This window comes from Papaver somniferum, chromosome 9 (assembly GCF_003573695.1).
Source record: "Papaver somniferum cultivar HN1 chromosome 9, ASM357369v1, whole genome shotgun sequence".
NCBI lineage: Eukaryota > Viridiplantae > Streptophyta > Magnoliopsida > Ranunculales > Papaveraceae > Papaver > Papaver somniferum.
In genome coordinates this window covers 657403-684598 of record NC_039366.1, presented here as the reverse complement: position 1 = coordinate 684598, position 27196 = coordinate 657403, and the positions used below count along the sequence as shown (strand labels likewise).

General features: G+C 36.3%; 1 protein-coding gene across 1 annotated transcript in view; it reads right to left on the bottom strand.

Annotated features, from left to right (window-relative positions):
- LOC113310405 (tubulin beta chain-like) overlaps positions 1 to 4042 on the bottom strand; it is a 4493-nt gene extending 451 nt beyond the window's left edge. The window contains exons 1-3 of the mRNA XM_026559072.1: positions 3563 to 4042; positions 927 to 1196; positions 1 to 639 (exon numbers count right to left, since the gene is read on the bottom strand). The exon at positions 1 to 639 is cut by the window's left edge and continues 451 nt beyond it. Of these exons, the coding sequence (XP_026414857.1) occupies positions 1 to 639; positions 927 to 1196; positions 3563 to 3956 (1303 nt within the window). The 5' untranslated portion in view covers positions 3957 to 4042. The remainder of the gene's footprint in view (positions 640 to 926; positions 1197 to 3562) is intronic.
- Between the last annotated feature and the right edge of the window lie 23154 nt (positions 4043 to 27196).

The following is a 27196-nucleotide window of genomic DNA, read 5'->3' as shown; positions in this document are numbered from 1 at the left end:
CTTCTTCATCATCAGCAGTTGCATCTTGGTATTGCTGGTACTCTGAGACCAAATCATTCATGTTGCTCTCAGCTTCAGTGAATTCCATCTCATCCATACCTTCACCAGTGTACCAGTGCAAGAAAGCTTTTCTCCTAAACATAGCAGTAAACTGTTCACTAACACGGCGGAACATTTCTTGGATGGAAGTGGAATTACCAATAAAAGTTGAAGCCATCTTAAGACCAGAGGGTGGTATATCACAAACAGTCGACTTAACATTGTTTGGAATCCATTCGACGAAGTAAGATGAGTTCTTGTTTTGGACATTCATCATTTGCTCATCAACTTCTTTGGTACTCATTTTTCCACGGAACATAGCGGAAGCAGTTAAGTAACGTCCGTGCCTGGGGTCAGCAGCACACATCATGTTCTTTGATTCCCACATCTGCTGGGTTAGCTCAGGTACACTTAGTGCTGCGTATTGCTGAGATCCGCGGGATGTAAGGGGAGCAAATCCAACCATGAAAAAGTGAAGACGAGGGAATGGAATCAAGTTAACAGCAAGCTTCCGCAGATCAGAGTTCAATTGGCCAGGAAATCTCAAACAGCAGGTTACACCAGACATTGTTGCGGATATCAAATGGTTCAAATCTCCAACTGTTAAATCAATCACAAACAAACACCACACAGTAACAATCAGTTTATGTCCATTATAACATACATTACAGCCTGTTTGGTTGAAGGAATTCAATGAAGTGGAAATCTAATTTATGTAACATGATTCTAAAAAAAAAATATTGATGTTTGGTTGAGTTAATTCAAAACAATTTTATTGCATATTTCCTAAGAACTGAATTACAGGGACTTCGATTCCCTAAACCAAACGCTGTGTAAATGAAAACAAACTAGTATAAGAAGGATGAAGGTTGAGAGAGAATACTTACAGCTAGGAGTAGTGAGCTTAAGAGTTCTGAAGCAAATATCGTAAAGAGCTTCATTATCAAGAACCATACACTCATCAGCATTCTCAACAAGTTGATGAACAGATAATGTAGCATTGTAAGGCTCAACCACGGTGTCAGAGACCTTAGGTGATGGGAAAACAGAGAAAGTAAGCATCATTCTATCAGGGTATTCTTCTCTTATCTTTGAAATTAGTAGAGTTCCCATTCCTGATCCAGTTCCTCCTCCCAATGAATGACATACTTGGAATCCTACAGTACAGACCAATCAAGCCACATAATAAATCATTAAATGAATCAACAGATACAGATTAATAACCCCTAAAATCGAAGCTCCGTAGAATAATCTATAAAGGATGGGAAAAAAAGGCTAGGTTTGAGAAGAATATTTAATATACTGCTACCAAGCTAATACATTTATTGTGCATAATGAGATACAGAGATAAATTTAACTAAGGTAGCAAGACCTAATTAAAATATAACAATGTACATGACCGAGTCAATAATAAAATTAAAGTCGGACTCAGTTAAGGTGGGACTCTTTTGATTTCAAATCAGTTCATGAAACAAGGTCCACTTTTTAAACTGAATAAAACTTATTCAAACCAAATCAAGTGTAAAGGAGGGAACTACTCCCTTTTGGATACGGGTCATCATGTATTTAAAAGGGAGACGTGTCAAAAAAGGAGTGGTTCCCTGACTTCCCTCCTTTACACTTAATTTGAATTGAATCATCCACTTGGTTTTAACTGAGTCCGACTCTCATTAAACATTATATGTTAGAGAAGGTGACGGCTGTCACTCACTCTCAAATTCTCAATAATTTTATTATGGGCCCGGTCCCGTACGTAGCTATATTTTTATTAGGTCTTCCTACCGAAATTATTACCTATATTTTATTTAGCAGACAACACAAGTTACAAATATTGAATACAGCAAACGCACACATACATTTATCTAAGTACTCCTGCTTTTAAAGGTACCTATAGTTATCTAAGTACTCATGCTTTCTAAAGCTACCTATAGAATAAAACGACGACTCAGGAAGCACTGCTACAGAACTAACCCAAACTACTTCAGAAACATAATAAAGACGCAGGCAAGTGCACTTCACAATAATGTAAGTTCGAAAAAGAAAACATGCAACAGTGTGCCCACATAGTTATCTCGATGATCATGTATTATAATGCTAGTAACAGACTAATAGTCTATAAGATCAAATCTAATTTGTTAAACACCACCATCAAAATAGCATATCATTCAAATTCTATTACACTCAAATACATCAGATACACACAGCTTCAAACAACAGCACACAAGTACCCGCTGAGTCATTCACATACCTAGTGTATCAGAAACCCAAAAATCTAACAAAAATGCTTAATGTCCCCAAAAAGCCTTCCCAGTTTTTTTTCCACCGATAGGCGTCAACCAATCTAGGGTTTAGATTTGTGACATCGAATGTGGGGAAGTTTGGGCATAAGAAGCAATCTAGTGTAACAAGTAAAGTAGAAAATCGAAGCATCAAAATGTCCTAGAAGACACCAAATCACCAACATTAGTTCAATTGCATCCAATAGATATTCACACAACAAGACTCACCATAACATAAACAGACTCCCTCTAAAGGCAATGGGCTTAGCAATAATCATATACTTTCAAGCTTAGTAGTTCTTTTCCTTAATGTTAGAATCATAAATCAACAGATAAAGACTAATCAACGGCTAATTTTGGTTTTCACCATAATCAGAAGATGACATGATAAACAAAAAAAAAAGCCCACGCGTTTTGATCATCTATGCCTAGTCCCATATATAAAAAAAATCAATCCTTCTGAACATATGCAATGAGTGCAGTTAATTGTGAGTTTAGAAAAAATATCAGGGCATACATGTCTGTGCAAACAAGAATATAATACAGCATCTAGTTCAAAGGAACCTATTAATAGTGCCCTTTGCAAAATACTTTAACAAACTACCATTAGGACCGTATTGGTTAAACATACACCTCTAGTAATGGTACACACATCTGTAATGAGCTGCATTTCTTAGTAGGGTCATGTTTGTGCTTTTGGCGCAACTACATTGCTGAACTTAGACCCAACGCCTATTAGTTGGGTCTAAATCAAGGCCTACTAGTCGCATTTCTAAATAAGACCCTACTAGTTGCATTCCTTAGTAGCATTTGAAAAGTGATACTTTCGCTATTTCAAATTGGAAATAATAATATCACTTTTCCCGAAACAACACCTCAAATCAAACATGCTTTATCAGTGAATCGAACACAATTAGAAACAAACCCCTAGTAACTCCCCAATCACTGAATCTAAACAGTGATTAACCCTAAACAGAACAAGAATCAGCGAATAAATCAACAAATAAAGATTAAAATCGAAGATCTACAGAAAAATTCAAAAAAAATGAAAAAAAAAAAACTAAAAAATCGAAAGAATATGAGTTAGGGTTTATTTATAACTGGATCGAACATAAATAAAAACAAACCGCTAGTAGAACAAGAATCATCGAATAAATCAACAGATAAACATTCAAATCGAAGATCTACAGAAAAGATTCAAAGAAAATGTCAAAAAAAATTAGGGTTCAGAAGAAACAATATACCTTGTAAACAATCACTGTTTTCAGCTTCTTTTCTAACAACATCAAGAACGGCATCAATCAACTCAGCACCTTCGGTGTAATGGCCTTTAGCCCAGTTATTACCAGCACCAGATTGACCAAATACGAAATTATCAGGTCGGAAGATCTGACCATATGAACTAGATCGGATTGAATCGACAACACCAGGTTCCAGATCCATGAGTACAGCTCTCGGTACATATTTACCTGAACTTGCTTCGTTGTAATAAACATCGATTCTTTCTAATTCGAGCTCTGAATCGCCTTTGTATTTTCCGGTTTGGTCTATTCCGTGTTCTGCACATACTACTTCCCAGAATTTTGCACCGATTTGGTTTCCGCATTGGCCTCCTTGTATGTGAAGGATTTCTCTCATTTTGATTTTGATTTTGATTTTGATTTTGGACTAGAGAGAGACTGGAATTTGAAATGAAGGGGATGGAGATGGGGATGGGAAAGTGAAAGTTTATTTATAAAAGGAATTATTGTTACATTGAATAAAAGAAATTATTAACGGGTAAGATTTAACGATAAGAACGGCTAGATGTGGACTAGGGTTCTGTAATAAATTTGAAATTTTGTTAGCTTACTTTATTCGGCTTTGCTGCGTCCATTACGAAGCGGTGGACCGAGAGGGATCCAATGGCAGAAAGGTCATCCTTTTTTCATTGGGATAGGGGTGAGACATAAATGGGTCCCATCTCCTCTCACACGATAAATCATTTATATACTTTATTTCGTAATTAATTTCATCTATTTATCACCCATATTTTTTCTATTAACCATCCGTCGTATAATATTGACTTTTTCAATTTTATTTTTTCATTTACCACTAAAAATAAATTTACTACCATTTTTATTTTCCTTCTTCTTCGTTAATCTCCCTGCTCACTAAAAGTCCATTTTTCTTCTTCTTCGTCAATCTCCATTTTTGTTAAAAAATGATCCACCCTTGGTTAGAGCTCCATTCAGTTACGATACACCAAAAACTTATTATTTATTTATCTTTTTCAAGAAATAACGAATCATCCAAAAACCAATAATTATGGAACAACTCACAGTTTAAATATAGGGAAAAATAAAACTACATGAACAGTTGGGAAAAGCTATAGTAGTCAAGAATACGGCAGTCTCGAAGTGTTCAGTGTTGTAGTCGTCAAGGATTAAATTCTGAATCTTTTTGAATTTTAATGGTTGTTATTTGAAAAACTAAGGGCATAAGCAGTAGTCCAAACAACGACTATTCAAGGGTTCCGTAGTCGTCTAGTAAATGCCGCCTTTGAGTCATGAATTTTCTGGCTCATGGATTCCATTACTTAGCAACAAGAAAGCAAGGTGAAGGCAGTGGTCGGCGGGGGGAGATGGGGTCGGAGCACGTGGTCGATGGGTATAGAGATGAAGAAGAGAAAATAATTGGTAACTTAGGGTGTTCTTTTTTTCTTTGGTTATTAGGGTAGTTTTAATGTGGGGGCGTATACAACAAGTCATGAGGTAGCATTTAGGAGATTTCAAAATTTATATGGGTGGTAAATAGGATAAGTAAGGGTGGTAATATATGTGAGTTGCAAATAAGAAAAGTATGAGTGGCAAATAGAGAAAACCTTGAAATTTGCGACTTCTAGAAAGTAGTTTCAAACTCTCACCATTAATTTGACACGAAAATAATTTACGTCTGCCATGAGGTTGAATCCCACTGGTTATCCCGAACGAAGTGGGACCCATACAAAATCTCCGCTAAATTAATGGGTTGGGAGGGGTCCAAATCATTGTCTCTGTCGAGATTAGGGCTGCACAAAACCAACCCAACCCACCGACTCACCCCGCACCCGCCAAAAATACCCACGCCCGAACCAATCCGTCTAGGAGTGAGTCGAGTATGGATCACAGAGTCTGAACCCGCCACATATTGGGTTGGGTGGGGGTAGCATCTTCCCTCACCCGATCAAACCCGCTCACCCGCCATAAGCTACCCTAACCCTTAGATTACCCTCATCAGTTAATCCTAGCCGTTTATACAAAATGAGATCTAAACTAAACCTAATCGTAAATCCATATCGCTGCCTCATGTCATCTTTCTTTTTCTTAGTTTCTTTTCCACTCTTCTTCTTCTTATTCGAAAAGCACTGTCGGTGCCTCCAATTTTAACTTCAGATTTCACTCTTTCAATTTAAATCAAAGTACCAAGCAACAACACAAGATTCAACATAGTAAACATTAATTCAAAGTTCAGGTCCGTAAGATGCTAAGAAGCCCAAGACTCATATAGTTACAGTTAGGGTTTTGTTTGGAATCATTGCGTGTAGTTTAAGGTCTCTGCTGAAGTAGTTCATGGTTTTCTCACTGATCCTGGGAAGACTCAACTGAAACTCGAGAACTCTGTAAAGGATCTTAACTTGTTACGAACTGAGTTGAAAAAACTTGATTTCGACCTTGTTCTCATGAAGTCACAAGTTAAGGATCTTCTCAATGAGGATATCTTCTCCGAAGATACAGTTGATACAGTTAGTCACAAGTTTGAAGGTCTTGGCACCAGTGAAGCTTCCGTACATAAATTCTGATTATGGCTTGTGATTAATCTTTGTTTCTGACTTTGTTTTGGTTTATATTGTCTAGTAAATCTTCTGTATTTTTTTAGAAGAATAACTAGGGTTTGGAATAACCATTATTGTGAGTACACATAGCTATGTCCAACGATTTTCATCTTCAATGTTTTTAGATTTATTCATTTAAATTCTAAGTTATTTGGAAGATGATTTTTTCAATTTTAATCTTTATATATTGAAAATTGTTATGAGATATGTTGTTTACGTCCGTGAACCTGTGACTGTCCCATACTTGTTCAAAAGTTATCTCTATTATGTCGGTATGAAAAAATTGATAGAAGATAGAATGAACTTTTGACATTACAAAAGTTAAAGCCTTTTATGTCATTTTTTTGATGGAAGAAAGTATAAAACTTTGGTTTACAAGGATTAAGTCTACTGTATGTCATTGTGCAAACAGTGATGAAAAATAGAAAGAATCCTTGTCTATTCCGCAGTATTGGTCGATCTCTGATCCAAATTTTTGTGCATATACTGTGTTGCTCCATAAGTTTTATTATGTTTGAGCATGACCAATTGAATTTATCATTCTCTTGTGGTCAGTTTAGTTGTTTCTCCGTAAGTTCTCTTATGACGAGCATGACCAATTGAATTGATCACTTCTGTGGTTAATTTAGTTGTGTAATTCCAACTGAATTAATTATGGGTTTTCTTGTGGTTAATTTAGTTGTGCATTTCGATTGGATTAATCATGAATTCTTTTTTAAATAATTCAATTGAATACTTTGGATTCAAATTCATGTTTTCATGTGATATGGTTATGTCCAAAGAAATCCTTTTTTTCTTGTGAAAGAAAGGTCGTCTTTGTTGTTCTTTCGGGAATGACAATTTATGGGGAGAGTTCTTTTTGAACTTGTGCTTAATTGCCAAATCTTTGTGGGGAGTGCGGCGGTGGAATATTAATAGGGGTTATCTTGTATCTTTATAAACTCCTTGATGAATGCATTTAGCTTTGGCTTTATGATGGCATCTAAATAAGTTGATATGGTATTCTCTTTTGGTCATGAAGTATCTCTATGAAAATTTCATGAGGATCCCACTAGTTTTCGTACCTTTGCCAATTTATATTGACAAAAGGGGGAGAATTAATGTGTAGTGTGATACTACAAATACATATGGTTTACGGATCATTATGTAAGGGGGAGTGGTTTTCATGTCGAGATGAAGTATTGACTAAGGGGGAGTGATACATATCACCATAGTATTGTTGTCAAAGTTGTGATACAATTGAACTTTGATGTTGTGTAATAATACTATGACACTGTATAACAATGATTAAGAGCATTTGTTTTCTCATTGTTATCGCTACGGATCTTCAACAACTATGATGCTGAACTTACAACCTTTAGGATCATGGAGTACTTGGAAGTGACGAAGACTTCGAGTCGCGTTGAATATGCCAAAGAGATCAAGCATTTGGATGAGAAGCTACAATTTTTATTTATTTTGTAATCCATATGTATTGATAGTTTTGACACTAAAATTGGGAAAGAGGGAGATTGTTAGAGCACTGCTCGGTCGAACTCGCATGCGTTGCTATCTCAAGCATGTTTGTCAATGTTAGTGATCAAAACTATAAGTCCTAATTTCTAGCCTATTTATAGATGTCTCGGATAGTTGAGCTTAGACTTCATGACGCTTATCACTTGAAGACGAAGAACTACTAAGGAGAGCTTATGGAACTTCATCGACAAAAAATATGTGGAGAATTAAACTCATCTATCACTTGGAAAGTCTATTTCTACTCTATCTCCTATATTGAGACATAATTCGTGTTACGATATAGTTTTCTCTATACACATTTGAGATTTCGATATGAGTATATCTCGCTTACATATTTCTTGAAATATGTGTTGGTAAGCTTTCGCTTCGACCAAGTTCATATTATATCATGAGAAAATTTCCGAGTAACATCTTACATGATTTGTGTGATACAATCATTTGGTGTAAGACTTGGAATTTTTCGATAATGATTATTTCAATATCTTGAAAATTTCTTTTATGCTAATAGTTTGTGAAAACGGCTATTATCGTCATAGAAGAATGTTTCAATGATTGAAATAAAGAGTTTAGAATCTTGTAACCAACTTTGGATATAAGCATAGTATGTTCGCACATTAGTGTATAAGTCCAAAACCGGGATCCTAAAGTATGCATACTTGTGTGTATACAAAAAGGTTGTATGAGACTGGGTAAGTATGCGTACTGGCGGAAGTTCACGTCCGTGAATTTCTGCTGAGTTTGAAAACCAAAACCAAACTTATCTGGTTACCTAAAGTACGCGTACCGGTATGCATACTGGCGGAAAGTTCACGTCCGTGAATTTCTGCTGAGTTTGAAAACTGAAACAAACTCAAATCTGGTTACTTAAGTATGCATACATGTACGCATACTTAAGTGGTTACTTTCTAAGATCGGTTGTACATGAACCTAAAACATTTATCAATAAGGAATGCAATATTTACAATCTGTGGCTATAATGTGCATGTATCGATTCGATTGAATCAAAACGATTTTGCTTCAATTGTGTTCTTGTATAAATCCATGAGAATATAACAATTGAACAACTCAGTAACTAGTTTCATTTGAGTCATTTGAACTTGTTATGGTTAAGATGAATAATGTTGATATGAGAATAATCATATGGCTAACCTCAGTTAACTATTCGTGAACCAACATGGTATACACATTTAGGTACGGTTACATAAATATAAATGAGGGTATATTTCATTTGTGTGTGACATGCTAAGTTCGATCTAACGGCTGAAAGATATTAGCATGATTAAATCATGTTTTTCATCTAACGACGATTATTGAATGCTTTGTTACCAAGGTAACTTGGATTACAAATCCTGATTTGAAAACTATATAAAGGAGAACTCTAACAACTGGGAAACCTAATCCCCACACCTCCTGTGTGTTACTAGTTGCATAACTAAAGTCGATTCTCCTTTAACCTTAGGTTTCTTCTCAAGACCCTGTAGGTTGAAGACTTCATTGGGATTGTGAACCCAGACCCAACTATTGTCTTTCTAGTTGCGTGATCTGATCTTGATGTTTCTATCGTGATTGAGTGAAATTGTAAAATTGCATTGAGATTCATATCTCTGATAGGCAAGATAGAAAAGTAATCACAAACACCTTCGTCTCATCGTTTGTGATTCCAGAATAACTTGTTTCGCTAGTCGATTAAGTTTATTGTGAGGTGATTGATAATACTAGGCTGTTCTTCGGGATTATAAGTCTGGTTTATCAACTGGTTCCTGTTCACCTTGATTTATCAAAAGACGGAACAAAAAGTCTTGGGTATTTCTGTGAGGATAAATTTATTCAATCCTATAGACTTTTCTGTATGAGACAGATTTGTTTATCAAGTCTTCGACTTTGGGTCGTAGCAACTCTTGGTTGTGGGTGAGATCAGCAAAGGGAATCAAGTGTGTAGTATCTTGCTGGGATCATAGACTTAAGGAGCGCAAATGTACCTTGAATCCGTGTGAGATTGATTAGGATCCAACTACATTCCAGTCCGAAGTTAATTGGTAGTAGGCTAGTGTATGTAGAGGCTTAATACAGTGTGGCGTTCAATCTGGACTAGGTCCCGGGTTTTTTCTGCATTTTTCGTTTCCTTGTTAAAAAAATTCTGGTGTCTGTGTTATTTCTTTTCCGCATTATATTTTGTTATATAATTGAAATATCACAGGTTGTGCGTTAAGATCAATCAATTAGAATATCCAACCTTTGATTTACATTGATTGACACTTGAACATTGGTCTTTGGTACCGTTCGAGTAATTCCTCTTATATTCAATCGGGCTCGTAGATTTCTATTTGTTGATTGCGGATTGAATTAAGAGTTAGAGATATTAAACTCTTTGATATACTTTATTCTAGATTGAGTCTAACTGTCTAGTTGATTCTCTAGAAAGTGTATTGGAGTGAGTCCTCTCAGATTGCCAAACGAATTGTTGGGTGTGGTTGTTAGACCCCCGCATTTTTAGGTTTTGAGTTGGATGCCATATTCTAATATGGTATCAGAGCAGGCTATTTGTGAAGATTCATTGGCCGCGACTTTACTCTGCATCACAAATTTATTGCTCTCCACGTGTTAGACCCAACGAGGCTACACGTGAGGGGGAGTATTGAGATTATTAGTTCCATATTGTGTGGTTTACCTAAGATCCTACGGTTTATAATCCTTTTGGCCTCTCCACTTTTTTCCAATTGGTTTTGAGTTTGATGCAAATAAATACTAAACAAGGAAAATCTAATTAAATAAGTACTTGGACTTGAAGCTAAAGCCTCAGATTTGTGAGCATTGTCATGCTCATCACGTATCCTTAACACGACCCCGCAAGTTAAGTGTTCAAAAATGGTCAACTTGGAGCGAAGATTTGCATGCTGTTGGGAGCCTAAACACTTAGTAATTATATCCTCCGGTTGGTCTTTTGTAGAGATAAAACAAACAACTCTTTCATGAACAAAGTGATAATCGATCCCAATATGTTTTGTGAGAGCATGGAAGACCGGATTGACAAAAAGGTACGCAACTCCAATGTTTTCACACCACAACACTGGTGTGTTGGTATTGACTGTAGTTGCAGGAAATCCTAAACTACACCCCTCACAAGATTTTATTAACATTCAACTCATTTTAGATTAACAATCTTAATTTTATTAATGAATCTTTGAACAATCTTACAAGAAAGGATAAAGGAATCAAGAATAACCACTGCTCTAGATTTTATCTCTCTTATTTACTTGCTTCTTAATCATAAAAAGATCTATCTCCTCCTTCCAGCTGATCAGCTATTTATATAGAGTTTTACATAGTGGATGACAGCTAATCTAACCTCTATTTTCGGATATGGTTTGCGACATTCTCGCAACCTTACAAATGTTAATCTCGCAAACTCTCTAATTTTCGCAGGACCATCACATTTTTCTCATGATTTAGCTGACGTCGTTTATTATTTCGTTTCTGAAGTTATTCTGCGACGATGTTGTCTTGTGTTGTTAATAATTTCGTTGAGGCATTATTGCTGCGAGATTCTGATCCTACATCTTGCCTCTTCTCATATCTTCTCTGCGAAGTAGAGAATGATGTGAGAAATGCCGCAGTTGTTCATCTCTTCATATTCTGCATTTATCGCACGTATTCTTTCTTCCATCTATTTCTTGACACGTCTTCTGTAACCGCTGCTTTTCAACCGCTCATGTATTTTCGCATTAATGGTGTTTAATTTTTTGAGTAAAACAATCTTCCTTATATATTCTTCTTACTCTTCTTTCCATTTTCTTTTTACTTCCTCTTCTCTTTTTATTCTCTCATCTCTGCAACTCTATTGTTCTTCTGTAAGTTCGGCTACTGTAATTCTTCCCTCTTCAATCTTCTTACTTTTTATCCATTCCATACTTTATATTCATATATGCCTCCAAGTGGCATAAACATGAGAAAAACTTAAAAGACGTCCAAAAAGATCTTGCTGAGAAAGGTTGCAAAATTTCTACCATTCTTGGTGAAAGTGCCAAGTCAATTCTTTCTATCAAAATGTTCTCTGATCAACATTGTGATGATCAATAAATCATAATTTCGTTAGGTCAAATTCTCGCATGTCTCCCCATTCCTCTTTATGACCCAGATATTCCTCTGTTCTATGAAATTCTCAATCACTCAGGATTTTCACGAGCTATCTTCCAATTGAGTGGGGATTGCATCCGTCTGATGCTGGAGTTCGCTAACCGTGGTGCTGTAAAAGGATCTCTTTACTCCAAAGAACTTAGGGATCCTAAATTCGCAGACTTGGAGATAATTGCTGAAAAATACACAATAGCGAATTTTTTGGAAAATTATGAATTGATCTCTATGAAGAAAGAGAATACTCGCTGGGTATTCGCTTGAAAAGGAAAGATAATATTGACGAAGCTAAAATACTCATGCAAGATATTGATTGGCATTCTGGTAAGAACACAACTCCTCGCCAATCCAAAGATGATAAATGGTGTGTTTTTCCCTTGATGCTGAAAGGACCTTACATTGATGGGTCAAATGTTCATCCTGAGAATCTCGCTTCCTATCAACCTTGGGTATTCTCTTGGCCCGAGAAGGATAAATTGGTATGTCTCTTCCAGTTTTACCCACTTTACATTTCTTTATTTGTCTTTATTCTTTTGTTCGCTGACTCTTGCGACATTCTACAGATCCAGAAACTGAAAAATAGCTATCAGAGGACTGGGAAGGCTAGTACCTTGTTATCTCTTCGCTCATACACAGATGAGGTAAGAAATATTCTCTTATTATTTTAAACAGTATATTGTTGCCTCTATTTCTTATTTCTATCTGTGTGTGAAGATTATTGCTGAAATAGAAGAGTCTGCCAATGTTGCGAAGACTGGTGATAAAGGCAAAGGTGCTCTTCGCAGGTAAAACCCAACTGCTCCTCCTTCAAAAAAGAGAAAAGTTCGTTCTTCCTCTCCTTCAAATATTCCTTCTCATGAAAACTCCGAGAATAATGAGGATGATGAAGATAATGATGACCTTGCTGCAAATGAAGATTTTCCATATGAATCTTCTATGGCTAAGCTCTCTGGCCTCTTTTCTGATTCTTGGCAAGGAATGGGAGATAATCAATTCGCTAATACCTTCAAATCTCTCGCTACGATTTGCGATGTTCCTTTACTGTATGGTGATAATTCTCTTCGCGGAGTTTCTAGATCGGTTACTCCCAACTTCCTGCATTCTCTTAATATTCTGGTATGCTTTCTTCTTTTTACTTCTTCATTATTGTAACTCAAAATATCTTTCTATTTTAATACTCTTTACATTTTCTCGCAGGCTGGAAAATCTTCTTTCGCTGTTGGCTCAGATCTGGAGAGGAGACGCGAAATTCTTGAAAAGAAGAATCTTTAATTTCGTACAAAAAATGAGGAACTGGAGGCTGAAGTCAAATGTCTTTGCGAGAAGAACAAACAACTAGAAATTGATTCTTCTTCGTACAAGAACAAAATATCTATCCTTCAGCAAGCTAATAATCAACTCTATGGTATGTTACAAGAACAAAATCAAGAGTAGAGCCTTTTTGGGAAGGCCAGACTATTGAAGAGCGAGCCAATGCTCTTTATAATAATGACACTGGACTTGATCACCGTCAAAAGTTTGACCCATATTCAGAAACCTATAATCCTGGTTGGAGGAACCATCCGAACCTTTCATGGTCTAAGGACCAAGGTCAGTTTAGTAATTCTAATGTTCCCCCAGGTTTTGGATATACTAAGATACTTCAGGATCAGCTCAGTTTCAGAATCAGTCTGATAAGAAAATCTTAAGTCTAGAGGAAACTCTCACCTCGTTTATTCAAAATATTGAAAATATGCGTCATTTGCTTTCACAAAGCATAGAAGCTAGTAATAGGATAGGACAAGAACATAGTCATGCCATTTCTGAATTGAAAGACCAGGTTAGTCTGATCAATAAGTCTCTAATAGAAAAAGATAAATTCCCTAGTCAACCGACACCCAATCCTAGAGGAGATAAAACATTTAATCAAGTGAATTCTGTCACAACCATTAGGAGTGGTAAAACGGTAGACAATAAGGTAGCCAGGCCTAATAGTGGACATACTCTAGATCCACCTTCTAGTTCCCAAGATGAGCCCCAGAAGGATCCACTAACTGAAGAAACCGATAAAATTTCTAGTGATGCCAATGTGGTTCCCGACGGGTCTCATTTTGTACCCAAAGCCCCATATCCGCAGTTGTTAGCTCCAACAAAGAGAGAGTCGACTTTCAATGAAATACTAGAGATATTTAAGAAGGTAAACATTAACATCCCTTTATTAGAAGCAATTAGGCAAATGCCTTCTTATGCCAAGTTCCTTAAGGACCTTTGTACACGAAAGCGTAAGCTTAATGTCCATAAGAAAGCCTTTTTTGCTGGTCAGGTAAGTTCAATCCTTCTGAACCAAACAACCCCTAAGTATAAAGATCCTGGATGCCCCACCATATCTTGTGTGATCCTGGATGTTCATATTTGTCAAGACACTCATATGAATCCCAAATGGGCACAACAGAAAAACCCAGTTGTCTTGCATGAAACCTTGGATGAGGATGTGCTATGTCTATTCATTTTCCTGATTTGGTGCAGTTGTCTGATAATTGTGGCAATTTTATTTTCTTTTGTTGACCCGCAGTTGTTTCGACTATTGATATATGATTTGAAAGGTAATTAGCCATTTTGTGGTATTTGACGTATGGCTGAAGACTTTAAATTTAGCACTTTTTGGAAGGTAACCCAATCTCATGCAACACGGTAATATCTTTCCTTATCTCTTTTGCTTCAAATGGTAACAGTTTCTCCTTATTCATGCTTTTAATTTTATCTTTAGAACATTGAGGAAAATGTTAGATTTAAGTTTGGGAGTATGGGAGAAACTTTGTAGTTGCAATAAATAAACTCCAGAGCCTAGAAATTTATGCATATTAAGGATAGCACTAACTAATCTAAGTGGATGTAAGCACTTTGATTGTAGGAGTTGAGGAACCAATCTGATTAGATGGAAACATCTAGAAGAGTCTATTCATAAAAGCACAGATCTCAGGTGTTAGAAATAACATGATAGTTTCACCATATCTCGTTGAGTCTTTTTCACTTCTATTTTTATTTTATTTTGTTTTTAAACCATGTTTCTCTAAGTGATAGGTGGGGCCCACGATTCAAGTTGTTACCAATACTAGGGTGAATTAGAGTGATTGAGTTACAAAGAAAAAGAAAAAAAGACCAGACCAATTAGACCAAACAGATCAAAAAAAAAAAGTTGAAAAAAAAAATGAAAAAAGAAAGTGAATAAAGTCGACCACCGGTACCCTTGTATATGCAAGTTGTGTTGAACTAGAATTAGGATTATCGATCACTGGTTCCCTTGTATATGCCAGTTGTGTTGATATTAGTCAGATCAGTATCTCAATCCATTAGGATAGGTTCATTTTGGCGGAGGCCTTCAGACATATATGAGAAACGCCGTTCACTTAGTAAACATCAAAACCATCTATGTTTTTCTATATCCATCTTCTTGATCTATCCATGTGATTATTTTTTGACTCAGGATATTGATGTCCATAGTGCAACTATCTGAGTAGAGCTCTGTCACTTTATATGAATTTTAGTATGCTTGAGTGCAAACTCGTGTACAACAATTGGAATTTCGCATCAAGGTACTTCCTCCTGTAGTCAATAAGTATGCCAACCAAGGAGATTCTTTAGTGCCTTCCAAGGTTCTGTGTAGATAGCTAAGCTCTGGAGTAAAGGTTTTGTGGGTATACCTCTTGTAAGCCCTCCGGAGACAACACTCCGCCACTAGAGCCACCTAGGGGTTTAAAGGCTTATTGCATACGCTAAATGCAATCGACGATGCCTGCGATAGTGAGTTAGGATTTTATTTTCTATTTGATTTGCTCGAGGACTAGCAAATAATAAGTTTGGGGATATTTGATAGGAACATTTTTATGTCTTATATAATCTCAATTGTATATATTATTAGTGCTCGATTTTATATTTATTATGGCTTTTTATGTCCCTGTAGGTATTTTTGGAGAAATAAGCTTTTACGGCGAAATTGGCTAAAAATTGGTTTTTGCGCTAGTGGGAGAAAATTACTATACGGACTCTCACTTTGGATAAGGGGTAACCTAATTACTAAGGGGTGACCCATTTCCAGGCATCTACTTAAGGGAGACCAACACAGGATAGGGGGAGGTCACTTTCTTCTCAAATTCGAATGAAATTTTGGCGGGAAAATATCCAGTAAATAACCAATGGGTTGGATTTCGAAGGTGTTTTAGAGAGATTTAATCGCTGAAATTTGTTGGGATGGACGTGATTGAGCATAACAGGCTTGGTATGTGCGCTGGAATCGATCAAATTGGGCTGGATAATCCAGAAAAAGGAAACAGAGTTTGAGTTTTGCACGGAAACTTTGTGGAATTATTTTAGGAATTTCAGGGAGACTAAAGGCGTGATATTGTTTCCTAAGGCAAGATTCTATCTAAGGAAGAGTTTCGCATGATTTGGAAGTCTTAGAAACGCGTAAGGAAGTTGGCAGAGAAGATTATTGTCGTGGCTTGCACGAAAAGAAAAAGAGAGAATTAATCGCTATTTTTAGGTTTCTGAGCAGTATAAAAGGTGTGTTCGAGTCCCAGGGAAGGTTACGAAGTTATTGGAGCAGTCGCAGAGGAGTTTGTAGCACTACAGAGCTGAATTGATCAACTTGCAGGAAAACCCGAGTTTCTGTTGCTGCTGCTGAAGAACAAACGTTGCAAATAAGAACAACGTCTCAAATTTGTAACGCTGCTACAATAACTTCTTTGTAACAGTCAGTCCTTTGTTTTGCAACGTCATTACACCGTTGCAAACAATCAGTTTTATAGTTTTTCATTCTATTAATCAACTTTTGGGCTAAGAACAAATATTTTGAGCAAGTGATTAATATGAGGAGCTAAACCCCATTGCTGAGGCAACGGAGGAAGCCATTTTTCCAAATATTATGTGGTAAATTTTATTTAATTTAATTTTTGTAATTCTTTTATGATTATTTGCACTGAACTGAAATTGAATTTATGATTCTGATTAAGTGGTTGTGTTCTCAATTGATGGGTCATGCTTAGGTTAAGTCTTTTGATGGTCCATGCTTTCGATTTACAGCTATTTTTTTGAGAATCTACTTGTCTAGGAGAATATTAGAATCACTTCAAACGTAAAGAGTTGCACAATTATTGACTAGATTAAATCACATTAAAATTGGAGATTGGTGGAATCCTGAGTCTCAGTGCTTTTTATAATCTTGATAACAATTTCTTTTTAAGTTTTCTATTTTAATTTGAGTCTAAAATCGAGTCTACACAATCCGAGTTGAACGAACTTTACTACCACTTAAAAACTACGTCAATAAAGTAATTCAATCGATCGAACAACTACCAATAGGCCTGTCAATGGAAGAACATGTGTCGGATATTTAGAAATCCGATATCCGACAGGTTAAGCACTACCGGATATTCGATATCTAATAATATCCTATAGGATATCAAAATCAGATATTGATTCCGATAGGTTAAGTTATCGGATATCAGATATTTATCCGATAATATCCGATTCTGAAAAAAAAAATCTCTAAACATATGCAGAGGTGAAATTTAAGTTCTATTTCTCGTACATACCATCCAAATTGTCTTCAAAAACAGTATTAAAACATTACTCTTAAGTAGTTATGTCTCTAAGTAAGTCTTTTACACATACATACATGAAAAGAAACACAAGCAAATGCTATAAAAGTAAGAAACTTCAAAACACGAAGTATGATAAGTATCTGTCACTCTCCTCTCCAGCCTCTGACTTTCTTGACTTCATTCGTCTTCGATTTCCAAATTTTCGATATCTGCATTATAACAAGTCAACATTCAGATAAGATACACAACTACATAAGTAGTAATAATATGAACTAAGAAGAATAACAGATGAAACTATGCACTGAGTTTAAGCAAAAAAAAAAAAAAAAAAAAAAAAAAACGAAGTTACCTTCACAAATGAAATCTGGCAACCAATCGCTTAAGCATAACAATGCCTCAACAAGCTCTGGATCTAATGAAGCTCTGTGTGTTGTAAGCACTCTACCACCTGCACTGAACATTGATTCGGATGCTACACTGGTGACTGGGATAGCCAAGGCATCTCTTGCCATCTTTGCAAGAGTTGGGTACTTAGGTGCATTTAGCTTCCACCAACTCAAGATTTCAAACAAATACTCATATTTTGGTGAGCCTTTGCTAAGCATTGGTTCTTCTAAATACTTGTCCAACTCAGATTTCTGCATCTCAAATTCAATGTTATCCATCATAAACTCAGCATATTCAGGATCACGTACTTCATCCGGATTGTCTGAATCCATCATACTTGAGCTAGAGATAGAGCTGCGGGCGCCAAAATAGTGTTCATCTGCATTTGAGTTTTGTGAATCATACGCATTGAAAAGAGCTGTCAATTTTGTTTTGAATTTGTTATACTGCACTGCATAGCCAGTTCCATACAACTTCTTATAACGAAACTCTACCCATCTTGCCTTGTATCTAGGATCTAACACAAAAGGGTTGACTTTGATGTTGCAACCGTCTTGCCCTTGGCTGGTTTTTTAAACATTTTTGCAATAGCCTATATTAAAATTAAACATAGAGTATGTTACAAAACAAATGAAAACAGCATTCATAACTATCAGCAGTATAAAATGCTCAGTTCTAGCAATCACTGGTGCTGTTAAAGAACTAATTATATTGATCTGTTTCATAAAGTATACTCAGTGTCAATTCATCCATTGCAGAAGAACAACATAAATCTGATCATATTCATGAAAAACTGGAAATATACTGGCAGACATGATGTTAGAAAAGAGTAAAACAATCTGAAATCTTCCGAGTATATACCAAGTATGCAACAGATACATCAATTTTAAAACAAAGAGCGAGAAGAAATTGGTACATAAGAAGATAGTGGTAATCATAGCGGCATAAGCAGCATTTAAGCTTAAAGTGGATATTTATTTATCAATATAGTAAACAAGGATGTAAATTAAGATGCATTATCAGAGAATCAGAAACATAATTCCAAGAGAATAACAACTGATTATGATACCCGATAGAGTAGAAACCTTCTTCAGAGCCTTTTGCTTGTCTTTGTTGTCATGTAAATCCAATGTCAAAATTAACTTCTGTTTAACACCAAAAAGATAGAAATCCGATTCTGCACATAAAGAAAGTAAAACAGAAACTGCAAGTGTAAACCCATCTCAAAAATAGATCAATTCAATCAAACATCCTACATCATATTCCCTTGAGCATCAGGCTACTACACCGTGCAAGTTGGCATCAATTATAACTCCATGGGTGATCAACATCATTAAAATTTAACCAATAAGAGGAAACCCAACTTCAATCATCATCTAAATGATTCAATTCAATCAATAATAACCAGTAAACTCAACAAGTTTATCCTATGATTGAGAAGAAAACCCAAATTTTGAAACAACAACAAAAACCCTAATTTGCAATTTCTGATTTCAAAACCCTAATAAATTCTAATTTCATAGAACCTCATATAAATTCATCACTCTATATCATCAAATTCTATCAACAAAACCCAAAACAAACAAAATAACTTTCTACATAGAGAGAAGAGAAAGATTGGTACCATCGTAATTTAGGGTATAACTTAATCCATTACACACTGGATCTATCACACCAAGTTTAAAAAATTGACGTTGCAGAAGATGACTAACTCCTGATGCTATCTGCTAAAACGAAAAAAAAAAAAGAGAAAGATTGTTGCAGAGATTCAGTGGAGAGGCGGTGAGAACTTAGAAGTGAGAAGAGAAGAAAAAAAGAAAAAACGAAATGAGTTCTCTTCGATCTTCACGATTCCTCAACTAGTGGAGTCAAATAAGGGTATGGAAAAATTACAAGTACGTCCTTATTATATCGGATATCTAAACAAACGGATATACCCTTATCCGATTCCGTTATGTTAAGGAAGAAATATCTGATAACATATTATATCTGATATCCGATAAAACGGATAAAATCCTATAGGATCTCGAATAACCGGAAACGGATTCCGGATATCGAACATATATTGACAGGCCTAACTACCAATAATCCTTTAACATGTAATGCCATTCCAAACATATGAAGTATAAGTTATAGAAATGCTTTAATAAAGTAGGTCTCCATTTGAAGTATTTAGATTTAAAAGATTTGAACCCACAACTAGCTAGAAGAAGAAAAAATTCGCTAAGTGTGCTAAAATATATCTTAATTGCTTAAACACCCATGCATATAGATGATGAAAATACAGAGAAAACACGAATTAAAGACAAATAAAAAAAACTAGAGAGTTAATGTGGTTTGGCGAGATATGCATATTCCACGAACGAATCCCTGTATCAGGAATTTTTTTTTTGTTATCAAGATACAATAATCTATTTGTCCCATATTGGGTTTCTCCACTCATCTTTTTAGGGTTCACATCCCCTCTATTTATATCGTTGAGTTTCTATAACAAACCTTAATTTATGAGATAAATTTCATTTGTGATAATAATTGGCCAGCAAGACATCTGGAATACTCCAAAACTTTTCCTGTAGTAACTTAGTTAGCAAGAAATCCCGAAACTTCCTTAACATTTCTCTAGGGTTTTGGAATTGGGTCGGTGGAAACGGTCCTAGCTAATATGGGCTATCAGATACGGCTAGCAGACCTTAACTTTGGTTGACATGCGTTGACCGCATGTCGACTTATCAATCGTGCTAAAATAACAGAAGAACCAAAATAATTTTCTTTAGAATTCATAGTTTGACTTTAAGGATCGAAGTTCGAGTTTCTATCACATTAGATTTAGTTTTCTTTAGGATATCCTTTTTTACGTGGTCTCTACAATTGGTTTTGATAGTGTTTACTATTAAGACTAGTCATGCACCTAGTTAGAAATTCAGGGTGTGGGGAAAATTTGGGACAACAAACATATGAGTATTACTCGTTTTGACGGAATGTAAATTCGGTCCACTATTCGGTCAACATTTCGTGATTCAGGAATAATTCAGAATAACATACGTACGTGTATAATTCGATTTAGAGATAAAAATTTGACACACAAAATTCTTTAATCTATAAAAAAATCACTTTACTACATTATCTACATGTGATATATACAATACAATCGATAAAATAACATGTACATTAGCAGTATATGGATTAGATTTTTGTACGTAGCATTTTAAACTAAAAAATGTGATATTTATAGGATTCCAAACATACCCCTTATACGAAGGGGTTAGGCCCATACAAATGGATTCACATATTATACGGGTAAAATTCGCGAAGTTACTAACTAGGGTCTCGTGATCCCTCACTTGCACACTGGTTCTGGGAAGAATGATTTTTTAGGGACCATGATTTTCTTGAGGGGACCATGATTTTATTAGGCCACCTTCCCTATAGTGATAAGGGATGTCTTAAAACGTTGAAATGACTAACCTACCCTTAACCTAATTTAATTTAAAACCAACCTAATAACCACCTATATATATAACCACCACCTCCTCCCACCACCACCGCCCATCACCGTCGATTACCACCATGATTAAAGATTTCGTGGTTGTAGTAATAAAGGTTCAAACTCTCGGACTTGTGAAGGTTTTAGATTTAAAAATATATATACAAATATTGACAAATTGGTAGAGAGGTACTGGGACTAATGATTCGGCCAATCTTCATAATATAAGGCTTAATGATTTATTCTCAACAATAATAGCTCAAAACATATATGGACTCTTATTTTGCCAAAGTCGATTCTCAAAACATTGGTTGTAAATGTTAAGCATGGAACATCAAATCACCTAAGCTAAGCATGACCCATCTAATCAAATAACACCCAATTTAATCAAATCATATTTCAATTAATTTTTAATGCAAAAGTCTTAAAAAGAATTAATAAAATTACCCATTTATGAAGCTCGGCCTCCTCCTTCGCCCCAGTGTTGGGGTTTAACTCATCATAGTAAAAATGCTCTCAAAATATTTCATTGATGCTCAAAAGTGTTTTACAATGAAGAGAAATACAAGAAATTGATGTAAAACAGAACTCTGCGACCCACAGAAGGCGTCCAGAATCAACGACAGAGCTGAGGTGCTGTTGTCGTTGAAGAACTACGACCCACAGACGACAGTCGATGTTGCTGTTGATAAATGACTGCTGTTGCGAGTCCGTTCTTCGTGTTCTTCAGGCGTGTTAATGGCAGCAGCAGCAGCAGGTAACTTCTCTGCAACTCCTCCTGCGCCTCTCTGCTCGCCTCCAAACCTCCCCAAACTCTCGACAGCTGATGAGTGCCAAATATTGTATATTTTTATCCCTTTTTGTTGGCATTTAACTCATCTTTTGTGCATTAATTCTACATTTTATCCCATATTCTGTATTTTCATTGTTTTCAAGAATAAATATTTTTATTACTTAATTTTGCATTTTTAGGTAATAAATAAAGTCTGGATGAATTGCGAAGCGGAATAGAGCAGAAAAGTAGTGAAAAGCCAGGAGGAATTACGCAAGGAAGCCGCGAAGAGTGATGTGCGGAAGACCAAAAAAAGGATAGAAATGGGCTTGAAGAAGAAAGTTGTTCTTAAAGAAGAAGTGGGCTCAAGGTTCTCCAAGCCCAAACTCATTTCCCAAACCCATATTCTATACCCAAAAGCCTAAAACCCAAATCCATACCCGCCTGCGTCTTCAGCCGTCAGATCAGTTCTCAGAAGCATCCGACGGTCGCTCCCTTGCTGTGCATCGAAGTTTGATATCTCCGCCTTACACTACAGTACCTAACTCCATCAAGTACCTTTCGTTTTGTTGTATTCCTTTATCCGACGGTCGCTCCTATATGCTCATATCTCACCGTTAGATCCACTTACCATCTTCGCATCCAGTGGCTTACCTTCGCTGGACATCGAACCTTGATATCCCGCCTAACACCCTAGCAACCGAATCATTTAACCTCAACCAAACATCCCCTCCTTCCTCTCCATCGACCTCATTTTCTCTTCCACCCCCTCACCTCTGCAGAGACACCATGTCCTGCCACCACCAGAACACCACCTCTGCCACTGCCGCTTCGCCACCAAACACCACCAAACCACTCTACCTTTTCCATAAAATCAAAACCCATCATCACCCCCTCTTTCTAGCCCCCTATTTGATTGATATTTCTTCTCACGGCTCTCTGAAACCCTAGAAGAAAAATCAATCGATTAGGCGAGTATAGAGTAGCAATTGACACATGGGAATGGAGCAGGAGAGTCAGAGGAAGAATGGGTCGACGCATGGGGGAGAGATTGTGCCATCAAATTAGGTAAAGCCGAACCCTAATTTCAACTGCCAATTTGGGGAAAAATTGTAAACCCTAAAATTTGGGTATAAATAGGATGTATGTTGTGTTGAAGAGGGTATGCCTGGATTAGCCAGTGTGTCCAGAACCAAGTTCTGTTAATGATCATTTTTGTGCTGTTCATGTTGTGTTCATGTTTAGTGTAATATCCTGTTGTGTTCTGTGTGTGATGTTTGTTCCTGTGATGTTTTGTATCCATCTGTTCTATCATGTCCCTGCCTATCATGCTCTAAGTCAATTGCTAAGATTAGATGAAATCATATAAACCATAAGGAAGTTTCCTAATCAAAACATGTCAAACATCCTGCTCTCACAGTGCATATCATGTATGCATTGTAGTTAGAATTCCCTTATGTTATCATGTACAGCTCATGCTTAAAATGCTATTATAAACCCTCTGACTAGTTGTACTCTAAAAACAGACAATTAGTACTTAGGTAATTACCTTAGCTGTGATTAGAATGTTCCTTAGGATAATAGTGGATTCAAAATCCTAGTGATCATCCTCTTGTTCTCACTGTTTTCTTATTCACTTCACTTATTTTCTTTCTTTCATTTACTGTTTTCTTCACATCTCTGCCCTTGGCTTAGGCCTTGGTTTATTTCACTGTCAATTTGTTTACTTTAGTTGTTCTTTGCTTGGTTTGTTTTACTGTCACCTTTTTCATTTCATTGTTCTATTTTATTCTTCACCATTTGCTTCACTTGTCACTTCCACTTAGTTACTTGTTTAGATAACTTTAGCTTAGGAAGATTTCAACACACACCCTAGTCCCTGTGGAATGACCCGTATTTGCACATTAGCTTCAATCGACACCGTGCACTTGCGGTATTAGTTTGTAGGTCTTTTAGAAACCTACCAAGTTTTTGGCGCCGCTGCCGGGGACTTGGCGTTGTGTTTTCGAAGCATTCTTATTTGCTGCATTTAGTTCATCTAGCCTCACTTGCATATTCATCTTGCATATTCTCTGCACTGCATATCTTGCATCTTGCATCATGCATTGCATTCTTGCATCTTAGATTAACTTGCTGTTTTAGTAGCTGCTGTGTAGTGCAGCTGAAAGAAACTGATCTTTGCTGAGTCCAGGTACCTGCTGTGAAGCCCAAATAGAGCTGAGCTGCTTCTCTTGCTGCTTCTCCTGATCCTGCTGCTGCTCCTGATCCTGCTGCTGCTATTGCTGCTGTGCTCCTGTTGCTATTCCCTGCTGCTGCTGCCTGCTGAAGCTGGTGTAAGATAAAGCCCAACTGGGCTGTAAGCTGCAGAAGGAGAAGAAATTGAACCAAGCCCAACTGGGCTGTAAGCTGCAGAAGGAGAAGAAATTGAACCAAGCCCAACTGGGCTGTAAGCTGCAGAAGGAGAAGAAATTGAACCAAGCCCAACTGGGCCTTGAGTGTTGAAGCCAAAGCTTAGGATGATCCAAAGCCCAACTGGGCTTTTGCAACCAAACTGAACAGCTGGGCTGTGCTTAAGCAAGTAAGCCTAAACCCATTAAGAGAACCCAACCTGTGGGCTTCCATTTTTAATTTGTGGGCTTGTAATAATTTTTGTTTTTCTTTATTTTTTATTTGGGCTTGTAATAATTTTTCTTTTTCTTCCTTTTCTTTCTTTTATGGGTTTGTAATTATTATTGTTGTTTTTATTTTCTTTTATGGGTTGTGCTAATTTATGCTAGGGTAAGTTCAAAAAAAAAAAAAAAAAAAAAATTACTTTACTTGCTCCCAGATTTTAAAACCAAATTTTATTTTGCTCCCACATTAACAACCAAATTTTTCTTCTTCCTCCTTATCCCGACAAAACCAAAATTCTCCCATAAAAACCAAAAAGTTTTCCAAATCTTTCCCTAAAAAACCAAAATTTTTCTTTTTCCCATCAAAACCAAATGTCTCCCGCCAAAACCAAATTTTTCCCAACAAAACCAAATTTTTCCAAAAAGTCCAATCCCTTAAAAACCAAATTTTGAGCTTTGTAAACTCTTTACTTAGCCTTTGAGCCCATCATGTCTAGATCTTTTTCTACAGTTGGGGAATACAACGAATCCCTTAGAGAACTTGCGTGTGGACAAACTTCACGTTATGAACCTCCCATAGACCATGATGTCAATAGTTATAGGAATTATTATGGACATTTTCAAAGTCCCGACCTCAATACTGAACCCTAATGACTATTCACACATGCATCATTCGCCACAACGTGAAAATGAACATTTTGCTAATACCTCACTCACACAATCATCTCTTGTGGATCAATTAGAAGCTCGAATCGCAGCTTTAGAAATGCAATCACATGAGGAATCTGTCACATCTAATTTTCTTAGGCAACCTAAAATCTATGCATGTCCCGCATGTGGTAGTTTAGACCACCCTGTTGAGAATTGTCATATTTTGCATAATTTTAGGCAATCTAGAGAAAATCCAAGGTATGAAATGCCCATAAATTGTGAGAATGGTAGTCATTGGGACCATAATCAATCCTTTGAGGGTTGCGATCAATCTTTTATAAACCCTAATGACCATGCACACATGTACCAATCACCACAATTTGAACATGAAGAATTTTGTACTCCCATGAATTTAGACTCCACCACAGAAGCTTTCAGACTCAGTGAGCAAAACTTCGATAGATCTACATCACGAATTCAGGCATATTTAGATCAGATTTTGCTTCACCTACAAAAGGAGGAAATTCATGAGGAAATGTATGTTGTCCCTAATAAAGTGTCTAGTCCCATTCATGTAAATGATGTTGAATATGAACCTAATTTAGAGGAACATGAATCGACTAATGACACCACCACTTTTAATGAGGACCAATATGCATGCTACCATGATGATGATTATGATGATCATGATGATATGTTAGAAGAACATGAAAATATTGTGGAACCTGTTGGTTCAATAACATATGGCTTCTCGCCCTCGACCTTCATGAATGTTGTTTTTTCTAATACTCATTGTAATTCATATGATTTTGATATTGACATGGGATTCGTACAATTATTCTGTGAAGATGAGCATGACATAGGAATAGTTGAATCTTCTGTAGACACTAATGTTATATGCATGAAAATAAAATGATGTGTCTGATTCTCTAAGGTCACATTGTGATATTTCTCCTGATTTGCCGATGCATGAGAATGAATCTGTTGATGATGTTGATGACTCTGATTGTGATCTTGCCAATTTGTTTGATGATTGTGAGCATGATGTGACATGTGTAGATGATTTAGGAGATTTTGATTTGATTAATGATGATGTGCCTATTCCTACATAAGTCACAATCTGATGGCCTTCCACCCAACCTAGATTTGGTTTGTGCCCATATTGTCAAACCACTTTCTGAGAGTCCCTAATCTAGGTTTGGAACTGTGTGCTTCCCAAGTCCTCTTGGACTATTTTGCTTCTAAGTATAATACATTTGAGGAACCACAGTTGGAATTAGCATGTTTGCCCGTCCCTAGCAAAGTTCATTTCGAGCTAGACCTTTGCATGATGAACCCCCGAAACTGCGCGATTTTGTTTTCAAAATTATATCTTCTGTAAAATCCAGGTTTGGGGGTAGCTCATTTTGTTTCACAGTTTCACTTGCGTTTCTATCATATTATTATTGTGAAGCTGTTGAAACCTCTACACTTTGTCTTTTGGGTTGATCCTCAACTCTTTAGATTGTTAGTGTATGGTGAATTTTTGTATATAATCCAGTAGCTAAAATTTCTTAAAAACCTTTTGTTCCTTTTGTATATATTTTGCTAATCCAATATGATCTCGGCTGAAATATGTTGGATTTTTGCCTTGAATAACGGAGTTTTAATTCTGCTTTCGCCGAAATCGGGTATTCTCTCTCCTTTTACTCTACTCAGCATGTCCCTTTCCATATGTTGCATTTTAATTCTTTCCATATTTTGAAACATTGAGGACAATGTTTAGTTTAGTTTGGGGGTATAGAGTAGATACCATGAATTTGCCATAATTGAAAACGAACTCCTTCTTCTTTTTGAAAAAATTGAAAAATTCCAAAAAATTGACAAATCAAAATTCAAAAAAATTAAAAAATTG